The 24676-nt window shown below is 46.5% G+C and overlaps 1 protein-coding gene across 1 annotated transcript in view; it reads right to left on the bottom strand.

Annotated features, from left to right (window-relative positions):
• LOC126481458 (uncharacterized) overlaps positions 1 to 24676 on the bottom strand; it is a 331508-nt gene that overhangs the window by 236804 nt on the left and 70028 nt on the right. Inside the window, exon 2 of the mRNA XM_050105231.1 lies at positions 23025 to 23142. Coding sequence (XP_049961188.1) covers positions 23025 to 23142 — 118 coding nt within the window. The remainder of the gene's footprint in view (positions 1 to 23024; positions 23143 to 24676) is intronic.

Genomic DNA, 24676 nt, shown 5'->3' with positions numbered 1-24676 from the left:
GGATGGCTAGAGGACAAATGTAAAGAAGTAAAGGCATACATCACTAAGGGTAAGATAGATACTGCCTATAGAAAAATTAAAGAGACCTGTGGAGAAAGGAGAACCACTTGTATGAATATCAAGAGCTCAGATGGAAAATCAGTTCTAAGCAAAGAAGGGAAGGCAGAAAGGTGGAAGGAGTAACCAGAGCGGCTATATAAGAGCGATGTACCTGAGGGCAATATTATGGAACTGGAAGAGGACATAGATTAAGTTGAAATGGGAGACATCATGCCGTGTGAAGAATTTGGCAGAGCACTGATAGGCCCCAGGAGCAGACAACAGTCCATTAGAACTGCTGATAGCCTTGGGAGAGCCAGCCATGACAAAACTCTTCCATCTGGTGAGCAAGATGTATGAGACCGACGAAATATCCTCAGACTTTAAGAAAAATATAATAATTCCAATCCCAAAGAAAGCAGGTGTTGACAAGTGTGAAAATTACCGAACTATCAGTTTAATAAGTCGTGGTTGCAAAATACTAACACGAATTCTTTACCGACGAATGGGAAACCTGGTAGAAGCCGACCTTGCGAAAGATCAGTTTGGATTCCATAGAAATGTTGGAACATGCGAGGCAATAATGACCCTACGATTTATCTTAGAATACAGGTTAAGGAAAGGCAAACCTACATTTCTAGTATTTGTAGACATAGGGAAAGATTTTGCCAATGTTGACTGGAATACTCTATTTAAAACTGTGAAGGTGGCAGCGGTAAGATACAGGTTGCGAAAGGATATTTACAATTTGTACAGAAACCAAATGGCAGTTATAAGAGTCGAGTGGCATGAGAGGGAAGCAGTGGTTTAAAAGGGTGTGGGACAGGGCTGTAACCTATCCGCGATGTTGTTCAATCTGTATATTGAGCAAGCAGTAAAGGAAACAAAAGCGAAATTTGGAATAGGAATTAAAATACACGTAGAAGAAAGAAAAACCTTGAGGTTTGCCGATGACATTGAAATTCTTTCAGAGACAGCAAAGGACCTGGAGGAGAAGTTGAACGGAATGGACAGTGTCCTGAATGGAGAATGTGAGATGAACATCAACAAAAGCAAGACGAGGATAATGGAATGTAGTCGAACTAAATCGGGTGATGCTGAAGTAGTTAGAATAGGAATTGAGACACTTGGAGTAGTAGACGAGTTTTGCTATTTGGGGAGCAAAATAACTGATGATGATTGTAATGGGACATCCTCATCTAACACTACCTTTTTATAGAAATAGCCGTTACCATGTATATTGTCGATTCTTGTGTAGGTGAACATTATATCAGCTGTTTAACCGATGTGTTATGTTTCGGGCTAAAATATGTAAAAAGAAATCAGTTGCTTAGTATTCTGTACTTAGAGTTAAAATTACTCTTCTCTTAAATATATTTGAAATTACGAAATTTCTGGTATACTTAAAAAGTTCATATTATTAATTGCACAATGTAACGCGAAATATTAAATTTATTTCTGGATTCATTTATAACATAATGTTATATTTTGGTGATGATTCTTCTTTTGTCGTGAAAGTTTGTGAATTCTTTTGTTTTGTCAACTCTTTGGAATATTGTGAGAACCACAGAATGTAAGGAGTAGTGGGCATGCCCCTGATGGAAGTAGACGTTTTTCTAAGTTTGTCAACAACAATGTAATTATTGGTTTTTCTGAAACTGGAAAATGTAAAGACGGTGTGATATGGAAGGATGTGACAAAGAATAAAATTCAAGAAATATACAGGCAAATCTTCACCAGTTATTTAGTAATCAGAAACCCACAACGTTAAGTCAAAATTTCAGTCGCAAGAATGTACCCATAGACACAATAATTGGAGCAAACAACAAGAAGAGAAAATGAAGATAAGTAAAAAAGTTTGTCTTTTTTATATATTACGCCTCTCGAAGCTTTTGAAAATAATGAAGAGACTAAGACTAATTTAATAATCATGTGCGGGAGGGTAAGATTACATGATCGAAGTAGAAATGATATAAAATGTAGACTGGCAATGGCAAGACAAGTGTTTCTGAAGAAGAGAAATCTCTTAACATCGAGTATTGGCTTAAGCGTCAGGAAGTCTTTTCTGAAAGTATTCGTGTGGAGTGTAGCCATGTATGGAAGTGAAACATGGACGAGAAATAGTTTAGACCGGAAGAGAATAGAAGCTTTCAAAATGTCGTGTTACAGAAGATTAGATGGGTAGATCACGTGACTAATGAGGAGGTACTGAATAGAATTGGGGAGAGGAGGAATTTGTGGCACAACCTGACTAAAAGAAGGAATCGATTGGTAGGACACTTTCTGAGGCATCAAGGGATCACCAATTTAGTATTGGAGGGAAGTGTGGAGGGAAAAGATCGTTGAGGGAGACCAAGGGATGAATATACTAAGCACATTCAGAAGGATGTAGGTTGCAGTAGTTACTCGGAGATGAAAAAGCTTGCACAGGATAGAATAGCATGGAGAGCTGCATCATACCAGCCTCTGGACTGAAGACAACAACAACAACAACTTTGGTACCGAAATGATATACACTGTTCATTGATGTATGCAATCTTTTGATACAATTACTATAAATACAGATGCTACCTTTTTTGTTCAACACTCTGAACTTTTATGATTACCTCCAGGGTAAGCAGTTAGTTAACGAATATAGGCAGAAAATATCCACAAAAGTTTATTATATTCCTGTACTGCTAGGCTATTCTGAAATTATAAAAAACTGAAAGATAAAAATTCAGAACGTGTGGGAAATACTGCTGGATATAAAGTTAATGTTTCACGAATCAGAGAAACAGGTAATAAGCTTTACAAAACACTTGTACAACTTTGATGAATCCTTTAACAATGTTCACTTACGAAATTTCGTATCTGATCACGTTAAAGGATTTATTGCCTTACTTCCGTACTTCCATTTTTAATGTTGAGTGGCCTAACTGAAGCTGAGCAAAATGTATTTTGAAAGCTACATTTTTGGGTTCGTTGGAAGGAGGGTGGACAGGTCCAGCATTCGACTGGATGAATGTGGGAAACTACACAAAGGGACCTTCAAATGGATTGGTAGGACTGACTTCACAACCTAGGATTGAACCAAGACAACTCTTCTGTTTGTCAAATTACTGTGCAGCCAGGACAACTTGGCTTCAGGATACGAAATGCCCTTTTTGCCAGTGCTAGTCTGCCTTTTATGTCCTCCATGCTCCGTCCGTCATGGATTATTTTGCTGCCTTTGTAGCAGAATTGCTTAACTTCATTATTTCGTGATCACCAGTCCTGTGCGGTGCGGGGTAGCCGTGCGGTCCAAAGCGTCTTGTCACGGTTCGCGTGGCTCCCCTCGTCGGAGGTTCGAGTCCTCCCTTGGGGATGGGTGTGTGTGTTGTCCTTAGCGTAAACTGGTTTGAGTTAGATTACGTAGTGCGTAAGGCTAGGGACCGATGACCTCAGCAATTTGGTCCCATAGTCCTTACCACAAATTTTCCGATCCTGATGTTTCCTCGATGTTTCATTTCTACTACTGCTCATTAGTTTCGTCTTTGTTAGATTTACTCTCAATCCGTATCTTGTACTCATTAGATTGTTCATTCCATTCAGCAGATCCTATTAGTCTTCTTCACTTCCATTGAGGATAGCAACGTCATCACCGAATCTTATCATTTATATCCTTTCACATTGAATTTTTCTTTTATTTCCATAATTGATTCTTCGTTGTATTATTCATCTTTCTGTATACCTTACCCCTATTTTTTTGAGAATTTCGAACGTTTTGCACCGTTTTGCATTGTCGGACGCTTTCTCCAGGTCTCAAAATCTTATGAAAGTTTCTTGATTTGTCTTCAGTCATGCTTCCGTTATCAACCGCAACGTCAGAATTGCCTCTTTGTTGCATTTACATTTCCTAAAACCAAACTGATCGTCATGTAACACATCAATTTTCCGTCCCATTCTTCTGTATATCATCAGACAGGTCGTCCCCCTCATAGAAAACATCAATGCATTCCTTCCACCTATCTACTCTCTGCTCTGCATTTAACAGTGGAACTCCCATAGCACTCGTGATGTTACCACTCCAGCTTTCTGCCTCTGGATCACGGGGAACTGGGTTCGATTCCCGGCCGAGTTGGGGATTTTCTCTGCCTGGGGACTGGGTGTTTGTGTTGTCCTCATCATTTCATCATCATCATCATCATCATCATCATCATCATTCGTGACCGTGGCTAGACTGGACTGTGTAAAAGAAATTGGACTCTGTTAAAATTGGGCCTTTGTACGGGCGCTGATGACTATGCAGTAGAGCGCCCCACAAACCATCATCAAACCCCGATTTAATTTCACAGAATGTTCTTTTAACTTTTCTGTATGCTAAGTCAGTCCTTAGAACTATTATTTCTGTTTCGATTTCTTCACATTTTTCCTGCACCCATTTCGCTTTAGCTTCCCTGCGCTTGCTATTTATTTCATTACTAAGTTACTTGTTCTGTATTCCTGAACTTCGGTGAACATTTTTGTACTTCATTCTTTCATCGATCAACTGAAGTATTTCTTCTGTTACCCATGATTTCTTCGCAGTTACCTTCTTCGCGCCTTTGTTGTTCTTTCCAACTTCTGTGATTGTCGTTTTTGACATGTCCTTTCCTCTTCAGCCAAACTGCCTACTGAGCCACTCCTTATCGCATTATATATAGTCTAAGGGAACTTCAATCCTATCTCCTCGTTCCTAAATACTTCCGTATGCCACTTCCTTGCGCACTAATTTTTCGTGATTAATCTCCTGAACTTCAGCCTACTCTTCATCACTACTAAATCGTGACTGGTTGATTGGTTGGTTGATTTGGGGGATGGGACCAGACAGTGAGGTCATCGAACTCATGGGATTAGAGGAGGCTGGGGAAGCAAATTTGTCAAAACGTAAAGCAGGATTGCCGGTCGCGGGTTTCAACCATCGTCCTCCCGAATGAGAGTCCAGTGTGCTATCCACTGTGCCACCTCGTTTGGTACTAAATTGTGATCTGAGTCTATATTTGCTCCTGGATACGCCTTACAATTCGTTATCTGATTTCAGAATCTCTGGTAACCATGATGTAATCTAACTGAAATCTTCCTGTATCTCCCAGCTGAAATATGTTGCTGAACTCAATTAGCTTTTCTCCTCTTTCATTCCTAGTGCCAAGTCCATATTCGCCAGTAACCCTTTCTTCTACTCTTTCCCCTACAAACACATTGCAATCCGCCATGACTATTGGATTTTCGTCTCGCTTTACGTACTGAATTACCCATTCAATAGCCCATATAATTTCCCTACATCTTCATCTTCGGCTTGGACGTGTATACCTGAACTATTGTTACGCGGGGTAGCCGAGCGTTCTAGGGCACCTTGCCACGGTTCACGCGGTCCCCCCCCCCCCCCGCCCCCGCCTCCCCGTCGGAGGTTCGAGTCCACTCAGGCATGGGTGTGTGTGTTGTCCCTAGTGTAAGTCAGTTTATGTTAGATTGCGTAGTGTGTACGCCTAGGGACCGATGACCTCAGCAAAAAAAATGGTTCAGATGGCTCTGAGCACTATGGGACTTAACTGCTGAGGTCATCAGTCCCCTAGAACTTAGAACTACTTAAACTTAACTAACCTAAGGACATCACACACATCCATGCCCGAGGCAGGATTCGAACCTGCGACCGTAGCGGTCACGCGGTTCCAGACTGTTGCGCCTAGAACCGCTCGGCCACTCCGGCCGGCCTGACCTCAGCAGTTTGGTCCCATGGTCGCATAGGAACTTAACAAAAATTTCCTGAACTGCTACTGTCGGCGTTGGTTTACTGTCAATTCTGATGAGAACAACCCTACCACTGAAATGTTCACAGTAATTCAGCCTCAGCCCAGCCTTTGTACTCATAACGAATCCTACTGCCTTTGTACCATTTTCTGCTGCTGTTGATATTACACTATACCCATTTGACCAGAAATCCTTGTCTTCTTTTCATTCCACTTCACTGAAGCCCACTATATCTACACTCCTGGAAATTGAAATAAGAACACCGTGACTTCATTGTCCCAGGAAGGGGAAACTTTATTGACACATTCCTGGGGTCAGATACATCACATGATCACACTGACAAAACCACAGGCACATAGATATAGGCAACAGAGCATGCACAATGTCGGCACTGGTACAGTGTATATCCACCTTTCGCAGCAATGCAGGCTGCTATTCTCCCATGGAGACGATCGTAGAGATGCTGGATGTAGTCCTGTGGAACGGCTTGCCATGCCATTTCCACCTGGCGCCTCAGTTGGACCAGCGTTCGTGCTGGACGTGCAGACCGCGTGAGACGACGCTTCATCCAGTCCCAAACATGCTCAATGGGGGACAGATCCGGAGATCTTGCTGGCCAGGGTAGTTGACTTATACCTTCTAGAGCACGTTGGGTGGCACGGGATACATGCGGACGTGCATTGTCCTGTTGGAACAGCAAGTTCCCTTGCCGGTCTAGGAATGATAGAACGATGGGTTCGATGATGGTTTGGATGTACCGTGCACTATTCAGTGTCCCCTCGACGATCACCAGTGGTGTACGGCCAGTGTAGGAGATCGCTCCCCACACCATGATGCCGGGTGTTGGCCCTGTGTGCCTCGGTCGTATGCAGTCCTGATTGTGGCGCTCACCTGCACGGCGCCAAACACGCATACGACCATCATTGGCACCAAGGCAGAAGCGACTCTCATCGCTGAAGACGACACGTCTCCATTCGTCCCTCCATTCACGCCTGTCGCGACACCACTGGAGGCGGGCTGCACGATGTTGGGGCGTGAGCGGAAGACGGCCTAACGGTGTGCGGGACCGTAGCCCAGCTTCATGGAGACGGTTGCGAATGGTCCTCTCCGATACCCCAGGAGCAACAGTGTCCCTAATTTGCTGGGAAGTGGCGGTGCGATCCCCTACGGCACTGCGTAGGATCCTACGGTCTTGGCGTGCATCCGTGCGTCGCTGCGGTCCGGTCCCAGGTCGACGGGCACGTGCACCTTCCGCCGACCACTGGCGACAACATCGATGTACTGTGGAGACCTCACGCCCCACGTGTTGAGCAATTCGGCGGTACGTCCACCCGGCCTCCCGCATGCCCACTATACGCCCTCGCTCAAAGTCTGTCAACTGCACATACGGTTCACGTCCACGCAGTCGCGGCATGCTACCAGTGTTAAAGACTGCGATGGAGCTCTGTATGCCACGGCAAACTGGCTGACACTGACGGCGGCGGTGCACAAATGCTGCGCAGCTAGCGCCATTCGACGGCCAACACCGCGGTTCCTGGTGTGTCCGCTGTGCCGTGCGTGTGATCATTGCTTGTACAGCCCTCTCGCAGTGTCCGGAGCAAGTATGGTGGGTCTGACACACCGGTGTCAATGTGTTCTTTTTTCCATTTCCAGGAGTGTATATTGAACCTTACCACTTTCCTTTTCAGATTCTCTGGTTTCCCTACCACGTTCAAACTTTTGACATGCCACGGTTGGTTGGTTGGTTGGTTTGGGGGATTAAAGGGACCAGACTGCCATGGTCATCGGTCCCTTTTTCCAAAGACATAGAACACCCACAGAGAACAAAAACGAGGAACAGAAGAGATCACAGACGATACAGAACAGGATAGACTGAGACAAAGACAAGACAAAACGAACGAAAACCACATAGAGATGGACGGTGGTTGGCCGACCATAGAAATAAAAAAGGAAAAGCCAACCACTTAGAAACACATTAAAAAATCAGTGTAAAATCATAGGCCAAAGGCCAGAGTCGACACAAAACAATAAAATAAAACAGAAACACTCAGATTAAATGATAAAATCCCCCTGCCCGAATAAAACGTAAAACTAAGTCAGCCATAGTGGAGTCGTCTGTTAAAAGGGCAGGGAGCGTATCAGGCAGCGCAAATGTCTGCCGGACCACAGCTAAAAGGGGGCAGGCCAACAGAATGTGGGCCACTGTCAAAGCCGCCCCGCAGCGACATACAGGAGGGTCCTCCCGGCGCAGTAAATAACTGTGTGTCAGCCGGGAGTGGCCAATGCGGAGCCGGCAAAGAACTACCGATTCCCTGCGAGTGGCTCGCAGGGAAGACCGCCACACAGCCGTCGTCTCCTTGACAGCACGGAGTGTATTGGACAATGGCAGTTCGCGCCAGTCCTCGTTCCATAGCGCCAAGATTTTGCGGCGGAAGACTGCCCGCAAATCGGTCTCAGGGAGGCCAAGGGCCAGAGATGGCTTGGTGGTGGCCTCTTTCGCCAGGCGGTCAACATGTTCGTTACCCGGGATACCGACATGACCGGGGGTCCACACAAAGACCACAGAGCGGCCGCAACAGGCGAGAGTATGCAGAGACTCGTGGATAGCCATCACCAAACGAGAACGAGGGAAACACTGGTCGAGAGCTCGTAAACCGCTCAGGGAATCGCTACAGATAACGAAGGACTCACCTGAGCAGGAGCGGATATACTCTAGGGCACGAAAGATAGCGACCAGTTCAGCAGTGTAAACGCTGCAGCCATCCGGCAAGGAACGTTGTTCGGAACGGTCCCCTAGAGTGAGCGCATACCCGACACGACCAGCAACCATCGAACCATCAGTGTAGACAACACCAGAGCCCTGATACGTGGCCAGGATAGAATAAAAGCGGCGGCGGAAGGCCTCTGGAGGGACTGAGTCCTTCGGGCCCTGTGCCAGGTCCAGCCGAAGGCAAGGGCGACGAACACACCATGGGGGTGTATGCAAAGTAGCCCGGAAAGTAGGTGGAACAGTGAAAACCTGAAGCCCAGAGAGAAGCGCCTTGACGCGGACCGCTATTGTACAACCAGACCGGGGCCGACCATCTGGCAGATGGACGACCGATCGCGGGAACAGGAGACGATAATTTGGATGCCCGGGCGAGCTGAGAACATGGGCAGCATAAGCGGCCAGCAAACGTTGGCGTCGGAACCGCAGGGGAGGGACACCTGCCTCCACGAGTAAGCTGTCCACAGGGCTGGTGCGGAAAGCACCAGTGGCAAGGCGTATCCCGCTGTGGAGAATTGGGTCCAGCACCCGCAACGCAGACGGGGAGGCTGAGCCATATGCCAGGCACCCATAATCCAGACGGGACTGAATTAACGCCTGGTAGAGCCGTAGCAGGGTAGAGCGGTCGGCTCCCCAGCGGGTGTGGCTCAAACACCGGAGTGCATTGAGATGCCGCCAACACGTCTGTTTGAGCTGCCGGATATGAGGCAGCCAAGTCAACCGGGCATCGAAAACCACCCCCAAAAACCTGTGGGTCTCCACCACAGCAAGGAGTTCGTCGGCAAGATAAAGCCGCGGCTCAGGATGGACTGTTCGGCGCCGGCAGAAATGCATAACGCAGGTCTTGGCTGCCGAAAACTGAAAGCCATGCGCTACAGCCCAAGACTGCGCCTTACGGATAGCGCCCTGTAGCTGACGTTCAACAGCTGCAATGCCAGTAGAGCTGTAATAAAGGCAGAAGTCGTCAGCATACAGGGAAGCGGAGACAGAATTTCCCACGGCCGCAGCAAGCCCGTTAATGGCTATTAAAAACAGACAGACACTTAAAACAGAGCCCTGTGGCACACCGTTCTCCTGGACGTGGGAGGAACTATATGAGGCCGCGACTTGCACGCGGAAGGTACGACACAACAGAAAATTGCGGATAAAAATCGGCAGAGGACCCCGAAGACCCCATCCATGAAGCGTAGAAAGAATGTGATGACGCCATGTCGTATCGTACGCCTTCCGCATGTCGAAAAAGACAGCGACCAGGTGCTGACGGCGGGCAAAGGCAGTACGGATGGCAGTCTCCAGGCTCACCAGATTGTCGGTGGCGGAGCGGCCTTTACGGAACCCACCCTGAGACGGAGCCAGAAGGCCCCGAGACTCCAGTACCCAATGCAAGCGCCGGCTCACCATCCGTTCGAGAAGCTTGCACATAACGTTGGTGAGGCTAATGGGACGGTAGCTGTCCACCTCCAGAGGGGTCTTTCCAGGTTTCAAAACGGGGATGACAATGCCTTCCCGCCATTGCGACGGAAACTCCCCCTCGACCCAAAGACGGTTGTAAAGATCGAGAAGGCGCCGCTGGCAGTCCACTGAAAGGTGTTTCAGCATCTGACAGTGGATGCCATCTGGCCCAGGAGCGGTATCAGGGCAAGCAGCTAGGGCACTGCGAAATTCCCACTCACTGAATGGAGCATTGTAAGATTCCGGGTGGTTGGTGCGAAACGAAAGGCGCCGACGTTCCAGCCGCTCTTTAATGGAGCGGAAGGCCTGGGGGTAATTCGCAGAAGCGGAACTCGTAGCAAAATGCTCTGCTAAGCGATTTGCAATGACGTCGGAGTCGGTACAAACGGCTCCATTCAGTGAGAGCGCAGGGACGCTGGCAGGGGTCCGATAGCCGTAGACGCGTCGAATCTTGGCCCAGACCTGCGAGGGAGTAACATGGAGGCCAATGGTGGACACATACCGCTCCCAGCACTCCTTCTTGCCTTGGCGGATAAGGAGGCGGGCCCGCGCACGCAGCCGTTTGAAGGCGATAAGATGCGCTAAGGAGGGATGTCGCTTGTGACGCTGGAGCGCCCGCCGGCGATCTTTAATCGCTTCAGCGATCTCAGGCGACCACCAAGGCACAGCCTTCCGCCGAGGGGACCCACAGGAATGGGGAATGGCAGATTCGGCGGCAGTAACGATGCCGGTGGTGACCGATTGAACCACCGCATCAATGCCATCGGTAGAGAGAGGCTCAAAAGCGGCAGTGGAGGAGAACAAGTCCCAGTCAGCCTTATTCAGAGCCCATCTGCTAGGGCGCCCAGAACAGTGGTGCTGTGGTAGTGACAAAAAGATCGGAAAGTGGTCACTACCACACAGGTCGTCATGCACACTCCATTGGACAGATGGTAAGAGGCTATGGCTACAGATTGAAAGGTCAATGGCGGAGTAGGTGCCATGCGCCACACTGAAGTGTGTGAAGGCACCATCATTTAACAGCGAGAGATCGAGCTGCGACAATAAATGCTCAACGATGGCGCCTCGACCTGTTGCCACGGACCCACCCCACAGAGGGTTATGGGCGTTGAAGTCGCCCAATAGCAAGAAAGGTGGCGGCAATTGGGCGACCAGTGCAGCCAGGACGTGCTGCGAGACATCACCATCCAGTGGAATGTAAAGACTGCAGACGGTAACAGCCTGTGGCGTCCACACGCGGACAGCGACAGCCTCTAAAGGCGTCTGGAGAGGGACAGACTCGCTGTGCAGAGTGTGAAGAACATATATGCAGACGCCACCAGACACCCTTTCATAAGCTGCTCGGTTCTTGTAAGAACCCCGATAGCCACGGAGGGCGGGGGTTCGCATTGCTGGAAACCAAGTTTCCTGGAGAGCAATGCAGAAGAAAGGGTGAAGGCTGATAAGTTGGCGGAGCTCAGCTAGATGGTGGAAGAAACCGCTGCAGTTCCACTGGAGGATGGTGTTGTCCATGGCTGGGAAAGGCGTGACGGGACTGGGAAGGCAGATTACGCCGCTGGGTCACCTGCTGCCTCCAAGTGAGCACCTGCTCCAGTGCTTTCCATGGCGCCGGAGGGACTGGCGAGATCGAGGTCCTCAGCGGACGCCAGGATCTCCACCTCGTCCTCAGACGCAGAGTTTGAGGGTGGCGGTGGGACAGGTGCCACCGCAATGTCAGGTGGCTTGGGAGCCTTTTTCTTCAACGGCTTCGCACGCTGTGCCTTGGGAGGGTCTGGCTGGGAGGGCCCCACTGGGTCAGTCTCAGGGACGGACGACGACCGTGAAGCCCTATGACCAGCGACCGGTTGTTGTTTCAAAACTTTGCGGGTATCCGCTTTGACACTGGGCAAAGCCTGGGAAGGGAGGGCCCCAAGGGACCCCTTCCTGGCTGGAGTGGCCGAAGAAGCCCTACGCTTCTCCGGCTGGGAAGGGGGGACGAATGTCCCCGATGGTTGGGGTGGTGTTGCTCCTGGAGTAGATGGAGCAACAGTGGGCGAAGTGCCCCCAACAACCAAGGGGGCCGGTGCATTGAGACATGGCTGAGAGGCAGCAGTACGTGACGACACGGGAGAGGATCGGACTGCTTGTGCAGCAGCGGCATAGGTGGATATCATGGGCACGGGATGTAGCCGCTCATATTTCCGCCTTGCCTCAGTGTAGGTCAGGCGGTCCAGGGTCTTATATTCCATTATCTTCCTTTCCTTCTGGAAGATCCGACAGTCCGGTGAGCAGGGGGAATGGTGTTCTCCACAGTTAACACAAATGGGAGGCGGAGCACATGGAGTATCAGGATGCGAAGGACGTCCGCAATCCCGACACGTGATGCTGGAAGTACAGCGAGATGACATGTGCCCGAACTTCCAGCATTTAAAACACCGCATCGGAGGAGGGATATATGGTGTCACATCACAACGGTAAACCATCACCTTAACCTTTTCGGGTAAGACATCACCCTCAAAGGCCAAGATGAAGGCACCGGTGGCTACCTGATTATCCCTCGGACCCCGATGGACGCGCCGGACGAAGTGAACACCTCGTCGTTCGAGGTTGGCGCGTAATTCATCGTCGGACTGCAGAAGAAGATCCCTGTGGAATATAATACCCTGGACCATGTTGAGACTCTTATGCGGCGTGATGGTAACTGAAACATCCCCCAACTTGTCACAATTGAGCAACCTCCGTGACTGGGCAGAGGATGCCGTTTTGATGAGCACAGAACCCGAGCGCATCTTGGACAGGCCCTCCACCTCCCCGAACTTGTCCTCTAAATGCTCCACAAAAAACTGGGGCTTGGTCGACATGAAAGATTCTCCATCAACCCGCGTACACACGAGGTACCGGGGTGAATATTCTCCACTGCCTTCTTTAGCAAGTCGTTCCTCCCATGGAGTAGCTAGGGAGGGAAACGATCTCTGATCCAATTTCTTCACGTTGAGGTTAGACCTCGATCGCTTAGAGACTGCTGGTGGAGGCCCACCAGCGAGAGATGATGTACCACGCTTCATTGCGGGTCATCCGCCCTGATGCCACCTACTCCGACCAAGGGCCCTCCCCACGGGCGCCACCCAGCCACAGCAAAGGCCACCTGGCAGGATGGCCATTGCCGGGAGTCCTGATGCCCCACGGAGATGGGCATCTACTCCTTGGCATACGTGGGGAGTGAACGGCGCAGGCATCAGTAGAGCGATCCCTGTGTTGTCAGGGGGCTACAACCAAGAGGGTACATGGCGACCCCACCACAACGGACTGGCTACCGTGCTGGATCTTAGGTGCAAAAATGGCCAAGGTCGTCGTCACAGTTAAAAGAAACACTGCAGAGGGCAGCGTGGTAATCGCCCAAGAGATCGAAAACGAGCGGGACACCATGGCAACGACGAGAAAGACGGCTATAGGTCTAATTGCACGAAGGATACAGTGCACCACGTAAGGTGCCCTTCCCCAATTGGCTCGCTCTTCGGAATAATTTAGATAGATGGAGGTCAAACCCGAGAGGGGACCATCACATAAGGCCGAAACGTTTGAGACTCCTTTTAGTCGCCTCTTACGACAGGCAGGAATACCGCGGGCCTATTCTTACCCCCGAACCCGCAGGGGGGTGACATGCCACGCTCCGACTCGTAGAACATTATCCTTCCGTTGATCATTCAGTCTTTTTCTAATGGTCACCTCCCTCTCGGTAGTCCCTTCCCGGCGATCCGAATGGGGGCTATACCGAAATATTTTGCCAATGGCGAGATTATCATGACACTTTTTCGATACAGGCCACATGTACTGTGGATACACGGTACACGTCTTTAATGCAGTGGTTTCTCTTGCGTTCTTCACCCTCATGCCGTTGCTAATTGCTGAATCTTCCGACTTTAGGGCAAGGCAAGAGAGTAATCTGAAACTCTGCCCGCTCCTCTGCCCTCCTTGACAAGGCCGTTGGCAGAATGAGGGCGGTTTCTTATCCGGATGTCTTCGGCCGCCATTGCTGATAATTTTTATTAAAAATTTATCGGTGTCGGGATTCGAACCCGGGACCGAGCACGTTTTGAATAGTAATAAAAGAGGCGACCTTTAGACCACGGATGTTATTAGGTAACTCATATGCATGTACAAATAAGATATAAATTTTGTAGTGTACGATATACCTGTATTGGTGATTGAGGTAAACCGACAGTCTGTGCCGTATGTTTGGAATAATGTAAATGATTATGATTGTTTTCACTTAGACCTACAGATAATTTTTTCATTATGTAACAACCAATCCTACGTCAATGTTTCTAGCGATTATAATGTTGTAGTTAAAAGAATATTTAGCCTTTCTTGATGGCCCATGGGCCACAGCTGTTACGGCTCCATGGACGAACTCTCCTCCACTCCAGGGCACACTGGAGTTTTTATTTAATCTGTTTTATGTATTTAACAAGCCAATGTGGCGTCTTTGTTTTACAAGTGGAATGTGCTCTCATGACGGTTGTATAATTCATGCAGAATTATTTTTCCAGAAGGTGTGTTGAAAAATGATACCTGGTTATTATGGTGTTCCACTGTAGACCGGTTGTACAATTATGCAGATATTCATTGTTATGTTTTTCTCTTGGTACGTTGTAGAACCGAAGATGAGACCTGCACTTCGCCGAAACTGGTCGTTGAGGAAATAAGATGTTTCAACACGCGATCTTGGCTGCAAAAATTCTTATTTATCACCAAATATCAGACAGCGCCGAGAAACATGTGCAACTTACATAAACGTGTGGCAGTTCTGTAATGAATTAAAAACCTGTATCCAGATTCCATTACGGGCAAGTGCCCCTCCCCATTCTGGACGCCATGGTGTGCAAAGTAAGAGGAAGGGGGGTAGGGGGAGGCTGGGTTTATGAGGTAACACACAGTATCCAGGAGTCGTGTATCACGTGACGCACAAGCCAATAACCATTTAGCTTTGATTTTCATGTTAGTTTAGGTACGGTAAAGGTATTTAAACAATGAAGTGTTTAAGTAAACCAGTCGTCAGTCCAAAGATTATTTTGAATTCCGTAATACTTTACTAGACTTAGTCTTGTTCAAAAATGTGTGAGAATTCCTAAGGGACCAAACTGCTGAGGTCATCGGTCCCTAGCCTTACAAACTATTCAAACTAACTTATGCTAAGAACAGCACAAACACGCATGCCCGAGGGAGGACTCGAACCTCCGAGGGAGGCTCAAACCGCGCGGCCACTCCACGCGGCACTTGTTGCAGGCGGTATGCCAGACAATAATAGGCAACCTACAGTTACGAATCATGGTGCGAATCCGTATTTCATACATCAAGAAACGTTGCATAGGTGAAAGAAGAGAAAAATGAGAGAGATAAATCCTGTGATTGACAAGATATCGAATACGAGGCCTTTGAATTTGTAAAAGTAACTCCATCTGGTGATTGTGGAGTGTTGGACAGGGGCTGGTCTACAAATCGTAAAAATAGTTTTCCAACAGCCGTTACTTTTATAGTTTTTCATTCACATGTGTGAAAAACACACTGCTCGTGAAGTCTTCTACGGAAACCAGGCGCAGTTATTTGTCCCCTGTTATATACTTGAACGACTGGATGCTTCTTGTTGTTCATGTTACAGAGCCTGAAGATGACTATTACGGGGTCGAAACTGGTATCTGAATAAAAACCTATAAACCTAACGGCTATTGGAATATTATTTTTACAATTCTTTGAATTTGCAGTCTGCTTCTTTATGGATGGCATAAAACAAACACGACAAGTATTATGTTCAAAAGCACCGGTGATAATTTTCCGTACATGTAACTTTTTCTACAGCTCTGTCTGCTCAAAATACATCGGACCACCTACCTGCAGACCACTACAGCATTTCAGAGCACGTACGAATAAATATAATTTTTAGAAGTTGGTGGTGAAAGACTGACCGTCTCAGGTCTAGAAAATAAAGGAGACAAGCTTGTAGCTCATCTTCTATCCCCTACCTCGACGGTGCTATTCGCAGATGGAGTTTTGAGGTGAAGTGTGAGGATACAGCTATCTGGAGGTATTATAAGCAGTTATTTATACTGACAAGCTTACAATCATTTCTAGAAAATAACTTGGATTTAGTGAACTGAATAAAATATGTTATGAATACACATTAAATTAAAAGTTGAGGGGCAGAAAAATAATGCCACCATTTTTATAGGTACAAAACAAAACAGGAAACACATAAAAACTCGAAAAAAGAAATATATTCTAAAACAGAAAAACTTATGTACACAGTGCTCAAGAGCAAAGGTTAGTTTTATGGCCACATCAGAAGAATGAACGATTGCCAATTGATGAAACGTGTCTTCAACATGTAAGTTCGTAGGCTACCAGGACCAGTGTCGTTTTGAATAAAATAATTTTGGATAATAGACCGCGTTAATGTAAAACAGTGAAGCAACTAAGAAACTGCTACGGCCCTCTTCAGGGCGATTAACTGCTATCTGCCTGCTGTCTTCAACATTTTCGCCTCGAAACAGGAATATGAGAATGCTGTGGTAAAAGAATTTCAAAAGAGAGGTACAGGAAATGGATGCCCATCCGGAAGACGTGGAAAACGAAAACATTTTCTGAACAGCTGTGGTGGCGATTGGGGACGTTCCGAGACGATGTAATACTACCTCCTTCGTACCAATGTGGATTTTATTTTAATTTTTTTAATGAGAAGATAAAACGTCGACGAAGGAGAGGCGCATCGCAGTAACGACACCAAGAGAATGATAACAACATATACAGCTGTTTGACGCAGAAACGATGCGTTGAATTAAGAGCAATTTATCTTGCTGTCTAACAAATTAATTAATGTAATGGTTCAAATGGCTCTGAGCCCCATGGGACTTAACATCTATGGTAATCAGTCCTCTAGAACTTAGAACTACTTAAACCTAACTAACCGAAGGACATCACACAACACCCAGTCATCACGAGGCAGAGAAAATCCCTGACCGCGCCGGGAATCGAACCCGGGAACCCGAGTAATTAACAGGGATAGCTCAGTGGTACGAAATAAGGACACGTTTACGAAAAAATTAATTATCATTTCACAATAAAATACAGAGCTCGTTTAGTATATGGTCTCTTCGCAGCGAGGCTTAAGCAAGAAGGAGGATCAAGACGACTATACGAGCTCTTCATATTTTATAAGCATTAGACGCTCAGAAAATGAACTCACATAAGCTTATAGCTTTTAATTGAATTGCATGTGAGGGGATCCAATTTCGTTGCTGACTTCATTAGAAAACGAATGTTTGTATTGATGAAAAAGATCTGGCTTAAACGAAAGAAGAATAACGGAGAACAGTGTCATAAATGTCGTAAGCTTATCGTGGCCATTAAGTGACCGACTAAGTAAATAAAATAAATAGCCGCACCGGTCAACTGTTATCAACAACAAAGGAACTGAACAATTCAAACTATTTAAATAATTTAACTGTGATATAATATGCGACTGTGATAAAGGCACTAGCGCAAAAAAAGACGCACCCGAAGAAAATAACCGAATGGGACAGAAATCACTAACTGTGATGTACATGTACAGACAAATAACCATTACAATTTCACTGGAATTGGATGATTTATACAAGAGAAAGAGCATCACAAATTGAACACGTCAGTATAGCGTTGGTTCACCTCTCGCCCTTAGGAAAGCAATTACTCCGCTTGGCACTGATTGAAAGAGCTGTTGGATGAATATTTCGTCTATAAGGGGTGGTATTATGAGCGCTGCGACTATTGGTAAATGCAAATAAAACGCAGAAACTGTTTCATTTGTGCTGTTGGATGTCCTCCGGAGGGATGTAGTGTCAAATTTTGTCCAACTGGAGCGTTAGATCATCAATATCCCGAGCTGTTTGGAGGGCCCTGCCCTCTTCGGCCTGGAATCTCATTAACTTGAGCAGAATTGTCTTTAGTGATGAGTCCCGTTTCAAAGTGAGTAGCAATGACCATGGAAGACGTAGGCTAGTATCGACAACAGCAGGAGATGGTATGGCGTGAGTGGGATTCGCTATTCATAGGAAGACAGACAAGCAGAATTCTAATGAACCGTTTAGTAATGGGGTTGTTCTTATCGGATTCGACAGCAAACCAATACTGACAACAATAGTCCAGATAGACATGCTGACAGACCAAAAGATGAAGAGATAGATAAACTATGTGAGGATAATGATCGCACAATTCAGTATGTACTGGGGATAATCTAATAATCATATGGAAATGAATCGCTGTAGTAAGGAAAGGAACAATGCAAAAGAGTATGAACTTGATAGTGGCACGAGGAGGACTAATGGCGGTCTGCAACAAATTTTGCTGGTAATAGTGTATACATTGTTCAAAAATCAGAAGAGGAGGAGCTACGGAGATACTAAGATTCCATCTGGATTACGTAATAAGCAGACAGACTCCGAAATAAGACACTGTATTGTAAGATGTACGTTATATACAATATGCTTCCTGGCGGATTTAAATTGTATGCCGGACCGGGTATCGAACCTGTGACCTTTGCCTAATACGGGCAAGTGCTCTACCGACTGACAAGGAGACCACCCGGCAATAGATCTTTGTAATTTTTTATATTTATGGTGGTGAAACGGCCAACGGCCTTGCCCCAGCGGTAACACCGGTTCCCGCCAGTTAAGCGCTGTCGGGCTGGGCTAACACTTGGATGCGTGACCATCCAGTCTGCCGAACGCTGTTGGCAAGCGGGGTCCGCTCAGCTCTTGTGAGGCAAACTGAGGACCTACTTAATTAAAAAGTAGCGGCTCCGGTCTCGTAAACTGTCATATGGCGGTGTGCTGACCACATGCCCCTCCTTATCCGCATCCAGTGACGCCTCTGGCCTAAGGTTGACACGGCGGCCGGTCGGTATCATTGTGCCTTCATGGCCTGTTCGGGCTGAGTTAAGTTTTTTTTATGGTGCTGAAATTCTGAACTGAAATATCAGTTCCCCAAGAAGTACGATGCAACTCTCAAACACTCACGAGGAAGTCGATTTCGAAGATCTACGACGAACTATAATTCACAGAAGTTAAGGTCATTTTTCTCTAATGGTAGTGTGAGTCACTCGGTTTAAAAATGATATAATCCTGACAGCTGCCCAAGGCCATAAAATGAAACTGACTATTCATCCATGCTGCAAATAGTGTGGAGTGGTTGATACTGCCATGCAATCAACAGTTTGTTGCTCCAAAATTCCAGGTCTATGGAAATGGATAACATGGAAATCAGGAAGTTTACTACCCACGACTGTAAACGAAATAAACAGCAGTACGTGGACGTCAAAGCGTACCCCACATCGAAGACAAGAATACTCAAATGATTCATATATTGTATTATAAACTGCGTATTGAGTGAGGGAGAAGAGACGTATATTCGACTTCGCACAACACTTTGGAGAAAGAAAAACAAGAAATCATCAATAAAAGGAAACGAGACACGTTCTTGCCGTTTACACATCTTATATAAATGTCGTATTTAGAGCCAGTGCAAAAGGTTGCAATACCTGTTGTCCAATAAAATCATACTAAATTAAGAACAAACCTTGGTAGCATCGGGGGATTGTAATTGGGTAAGCAACGGATCCCTTTGTTCGATTCCTACTATGGTCTTTTCCTTGTTTTATTTTTTTAAAATTCGTCACATATACTGATTAAAACATCTCCATATCATTTTTGTGAAGAATGCACATCTTGTTCCTAATTACGTATTGCAGGCATTGCAGTATAAACTCTTAATTATCGTATTTTATAGACGATTGATCATAAAGAAGATTGAAATTTTTAAAAAGTTACAAATTTGTTAATCTTTTATAAAATATCAATAATTAAGAATTTATGTTTGCAATGGAAAGTGGAATTTTGCGTGCAATATATAATTATAAACAAGGAGACGTGCTTTTTTCATAAAAAATGAAGAGCTTATACGTGTTTAGTAGCATACATTTGATGAATTTTTAGTTAAATGATGTAGGTATTCGAATTAAACGAAAGAATAAAACCAACGAAAATACCATAGCGAGAGTTGCGCGGTACTGCTTGGGGAATTAATATTTGAATCCTGAACTTCACGTACCATGAATATAAAACGTTTCAAAAATCTGGTTGCCAGGTGGTCTGCTTGTGAACTATCCAAGTACGACTCACCACCGCCCACCCTCACAGCTTCATTTCCGCCAGTACCTCATCTGCCTTCCACACTTCACAGAAATTTATCCTGCATACCTTGCGGGACTAGCATTCCTGGAAGAAAGGGTGTTATGGATACATAGCTTAGCTATAGCCATGGGATTGTTTCCTGAATGAATTTTCACTATGCAACGGACTGCGCACCTACGAAAGGCAAAAATAAATAAATAAATAAATATATATATATATATATACATATATATATTATTTTTTTAAATCTGCCAGCCAATTTCAAATGCGCGCATACCGCTGCAGAGCGAAAACTGCAGAGCGAGTGGCCAGCCAAGTGCATTCACTTATGAACTGCGATAGGCTAGTTAGATGGTATTATTCAGGACATACCTGTGGAATGAGCTGCTTTATACTTTTATCACGTCACACTCATTCCCTTATTTCCCGGCCTCATGCAGCATCAGGTGGAGGGGCAGGGGGGGGGGGGGGGGAGTGTGGCTGAGCGCTAGGTCTAAGTTTCACTGTATCTATTGATCAGCCTCTCGGCCACTCACATCAACAGATACGACCTGAGTTCGTATCAGTGTTACAACATAGCAATTTTTTTCAGTGTGTACTATAATAGCTAGACCACGTAAACCTTTTGTGCAACAATGCGAGGGGATGTACTTGTGATACAGATGTCGGCCAGGTGCAGTACAGTCCCGTCTATGTTGTACTGGTGGGGGAGTAGTGCAATGCTCAGGAACTGCCGACTACTCGGGTGGCTCCAACTCTGGAGCTCGATAATGCTGGCGCGAGGAAGCGACACAAGAATTTCGTGGTTGTTTCGGCTGTGAACATCCTGATCCGTCTTGATTGCAGCACGACGCCACAAACGCGACCACAGGGGGTAGACAAAAATACGGAAACACCAAAAACACAGGACATTACCATGTCTAATACGATACAGTACAACTGTTGGCTTGAAAAACAGCATCCAGTTGACTCAGAATGGATAAATACGGGTCCTGTATGGTTTTCGACGAATATTATCACTCTTACCGCAAAACAGTGGCAATTTCAGGTAACTATGATGGAGTTTGATAGCGATTACACCCTCTTCTTTTCAAAGTAAACCACAAACGCTAATTGAGATCTGGTGATCGTGCTGGCTATGTGAAATGCGACAATTCATCCTCGTGGTGATAAAGTCAGTTTTGGACGATGCGAGCTGCGTAAACTATGGCCCGGTCATCCTTGAACGCTGCATAACCACTGGGAGGCAAACAATGCACCAAGGGATGGACTTAATGAACCCAAATGGTCGAAGTCCTGGATGGTAAACCGACCTTGCAGAATACCTATGGGGCCAATGGAATACCATGATGTACCATGATGTAGCTACCGCCATGTTTCACTCTTGGGACTTAAACTCGCCCAAAAGTTGGAAACAGTGTGAAACAGAACTCATCCGATCAAACTTTCTTCCATCGCTCGAAAGGCAAAGTTTTATGACTTCGGCACCACGCTTTCCTGTTACGGCCATCTGATCACTGATGCCCAGTTTAGGAAGACCAGCTCGAACTGAAAATCCCAACTTACGGAGCTCCCTTCCTGTTGTTTTAATGCTGACAAGGTTCGAGAGCGCGATATTCAGTTCAGAAGTGACACTTCGCAACTGCCGTCCTCTTATTCTCCGTCACAATCCTCTTCGATGACCTACTGTCACGATCAATAAGCACAAACTCTCGTCCGCGCTGTGGCTTTAAGGATGATGTTTTTGTGCTTTCCCTGTATATGGTATAAATCTTCGATACGGTGCCTCTTGAAAGACGCAACACTTCGGTTGCCTTGGTCACGAGAGCACCTACGATACGAGCACCAACGATTTGCTCACTTTCGAAGTCACTTAGCTCCGGCATAATGCGCTCACAGCTACACAGAAAACTTTTTTGACCACGACTCACACTTGCAACGTACTGAGGGAACTGCACAGGTCTCGTTCGTGTCAAATATAACAGTGTGACCGCCGTGCTTGGCTAACATCTGCATTTATGTTCAAACATGAATTTCTCGCAGTAGTTACATACTTTAGCCCAACCCCTATATTTCCCGTGAAAAGGATGAAAACAAAGTTCTGTAGCGATTGATTCAGCTAGAATATTTCTCGTCGCACACTGGAGCACTATGTCAGTGGTTTTGTGAAAATGCATCAGAATTCTGAAGTGAAGAAAAAGTCTACAAGTACAAGGCCAACTGCCTCCTCTTGCTCCCCCCCCCCCTTCGGTTCTATCTCCCCTTCCCCGCCCCCTCGCCGGCCGGTGTGGCAGTGCGGTTAAAGGCGCTTCAGTCTGGAACCGCGTGACCGCTACGGACGCAGGTTCGAATCCTGCCTCGGGCATGGATGTGTGTGATGTCCTTAGGTTAGTTAGGTTTAAGTAGTTCTAAGTTCTAGGGGACTGATGACCACAGCAGTTAAGTCCCATAGTGCTCAGAGCCATTTGAACCATTTGAACCCGCCCCCTCCACATACTAGTGGGATGCTGTCATCTTTCCTCTACAACACCCCGGAAAATTACCTTGACGTGGTTACGTTTTATTTACAAGTTATTGGCCATAAACCAGTGTCCTGTATACAGGAGACGGCTGTATACAGGACACTGGTTTATGGCCAATAACTTGTAAATAAAACGTAACCACGTAAAGGTAATTTTCCGGGGTGTTGTAGAGGAAAGATGACAGCATCCCACCAGTATGTTTTATTCTTGGATGCTAGTGTAGGCGTTAATTGTACCCCAGTGATACCCTGCTTACTGTGCTGAAATAACATGGGGTTGCCCGCAGCAGGTACTCACTGTAGAAGAAGAAGGCGTAGAGGACGAATCCGAAGTTGTCCGGTGACGACGGCTGCAGGTGGCACCAGAAGAGGAGGAAGCCCAGAAGACCGAGGACGGCCCAGACCGCGCCCTGCAACTGTTACACACACACACAGGCGATCAGCTGGCAGCTGCGAGGGGCGGGTGCAGCCCGCGGTGCTACCGGCACAGAACGCCGCACGTTCCCAACTCTTGATAACCACTCTCTTACGAGCTAAACCACAAAAACAAGCTGGCAAGAAAAGCTGGAAGAGCAGGTAAGAAATGTGTTCTTTTCAGACAAATCCCAATGAAATGGGAGTGGGTCAGAGCGTTTCCGAAATGAGAAAGTGTGGGAATGTAATTTTCCCATGATGGGCGTACATTTGTGGTCCAATTTACCTAGACTGAATCTTCACTGGCTCTTTATACATAATAAATTGTATACGACAATTTTTCAAACTCTGAAAGCCAATCATACTACTGGTAAGATTTCCTTACAAACACTGCTGGCTACTAGAATTGTAACAGCAGGAGGGAAAGTAAATAGTGAAATTTTGTTTATTGTGCATGTACACTGTGTAACATGTTGTGGTCTCCTGACCTTCATTGCTTACATATTCCGCCCTCACAATCATATTCCGCACATCAAGACGCTTCATTCGAACTCAGACTTGATAAGTTAAAGTCAATGTTGTATGAATTCATGTAAAGATATGCAAATAACTAAAAAATTGCAAGTGCGCACCATGGTTGAAATACTCGAGGCTGGCGTACACACACACACTCAAGACATGGTGGTCACAAAAGCTTTTAGTTCGGGAGAGGCAAACACCACACGCCAGGACGCCGGTCCCTTCAGAAGTTTTCACAGGGAGCTATCTACATCAGCCGGCGGCCGCCTGTGGAGCAGACAGTGTTTGCCCGAGTGAAAGGAGGAATGGCCCCATGTTCTGCTTACAAGCAAATTCCACTTCATTGTGTGGGAGCGCCCAACCGACACATTCTTTACAAATATCACGCAGTTTCAGAGATTTTCACAGGGAAATAGCAAACGCCAATGGTACCGATTTCCAGATTGGTCACGTTAAACGAAACGTCATTCTCCCGTTTTAGAAGAGCAATGCTGATTGGCAGATGATATTTCTGATGCCTTGAGCTGAAGGAGTAATGGAAGAGACCGAAAGATACACCCCTTCACGTCTGGCGTGGAGAGGGGCCGTTCTGTTGTCGCTCTTGGAGCGAGAACACGTAACGAGAACGTGTGCAGTCGTACATGTACTCAAAGAGTGAGGAACAAGTCTCTCCTCAGTACTTCACTGGGAGAGCACCTCTGTCGAGAGCATATCGGAATGCAACTCTGTATTGACTCCTTGCGATTAAGCATTGTTCACTGTGTTGGCTGCCACACTTATTGTGCGGTGTGAACGGACTGAGTTATAGTTAAACGCCTGCGAGCGAATTTTTGAGTGGTATCGCGGTGGACTGGTTATCTGACCAGTGTACGATGCCAATAATTAGACTTGGGGAGAATAGGAGTCCTTGACTTCATCAAAGCGTAGGGAGAGTCTGATTGGCGAAGGTCAATCCAGATAGAACAAGAGTTATCTTATTTGTCAGCAGCGAGCGGGGCAGACAGCAGTCATCGCAGC

The sequence above is a fragment of the Schistocerca serialis genome, chromosome 5, assembly GCF_023864345.2.
Source record: "Schistocerca serialis cubense isolate TAMUIC-IGC-003099 chromosome 5, iqSchSeri2.2, whole genome shotgun sequence".
Lineage (NCBI taxonomy): Eukaryota > Metazoa > Arthropoda > Insecta > Orthoptera > Acrididae > Schistocerca > Schistocerca serialis.
This window is presented reverse-complemented; position numbering and strand designations above follow the sequence as displayed.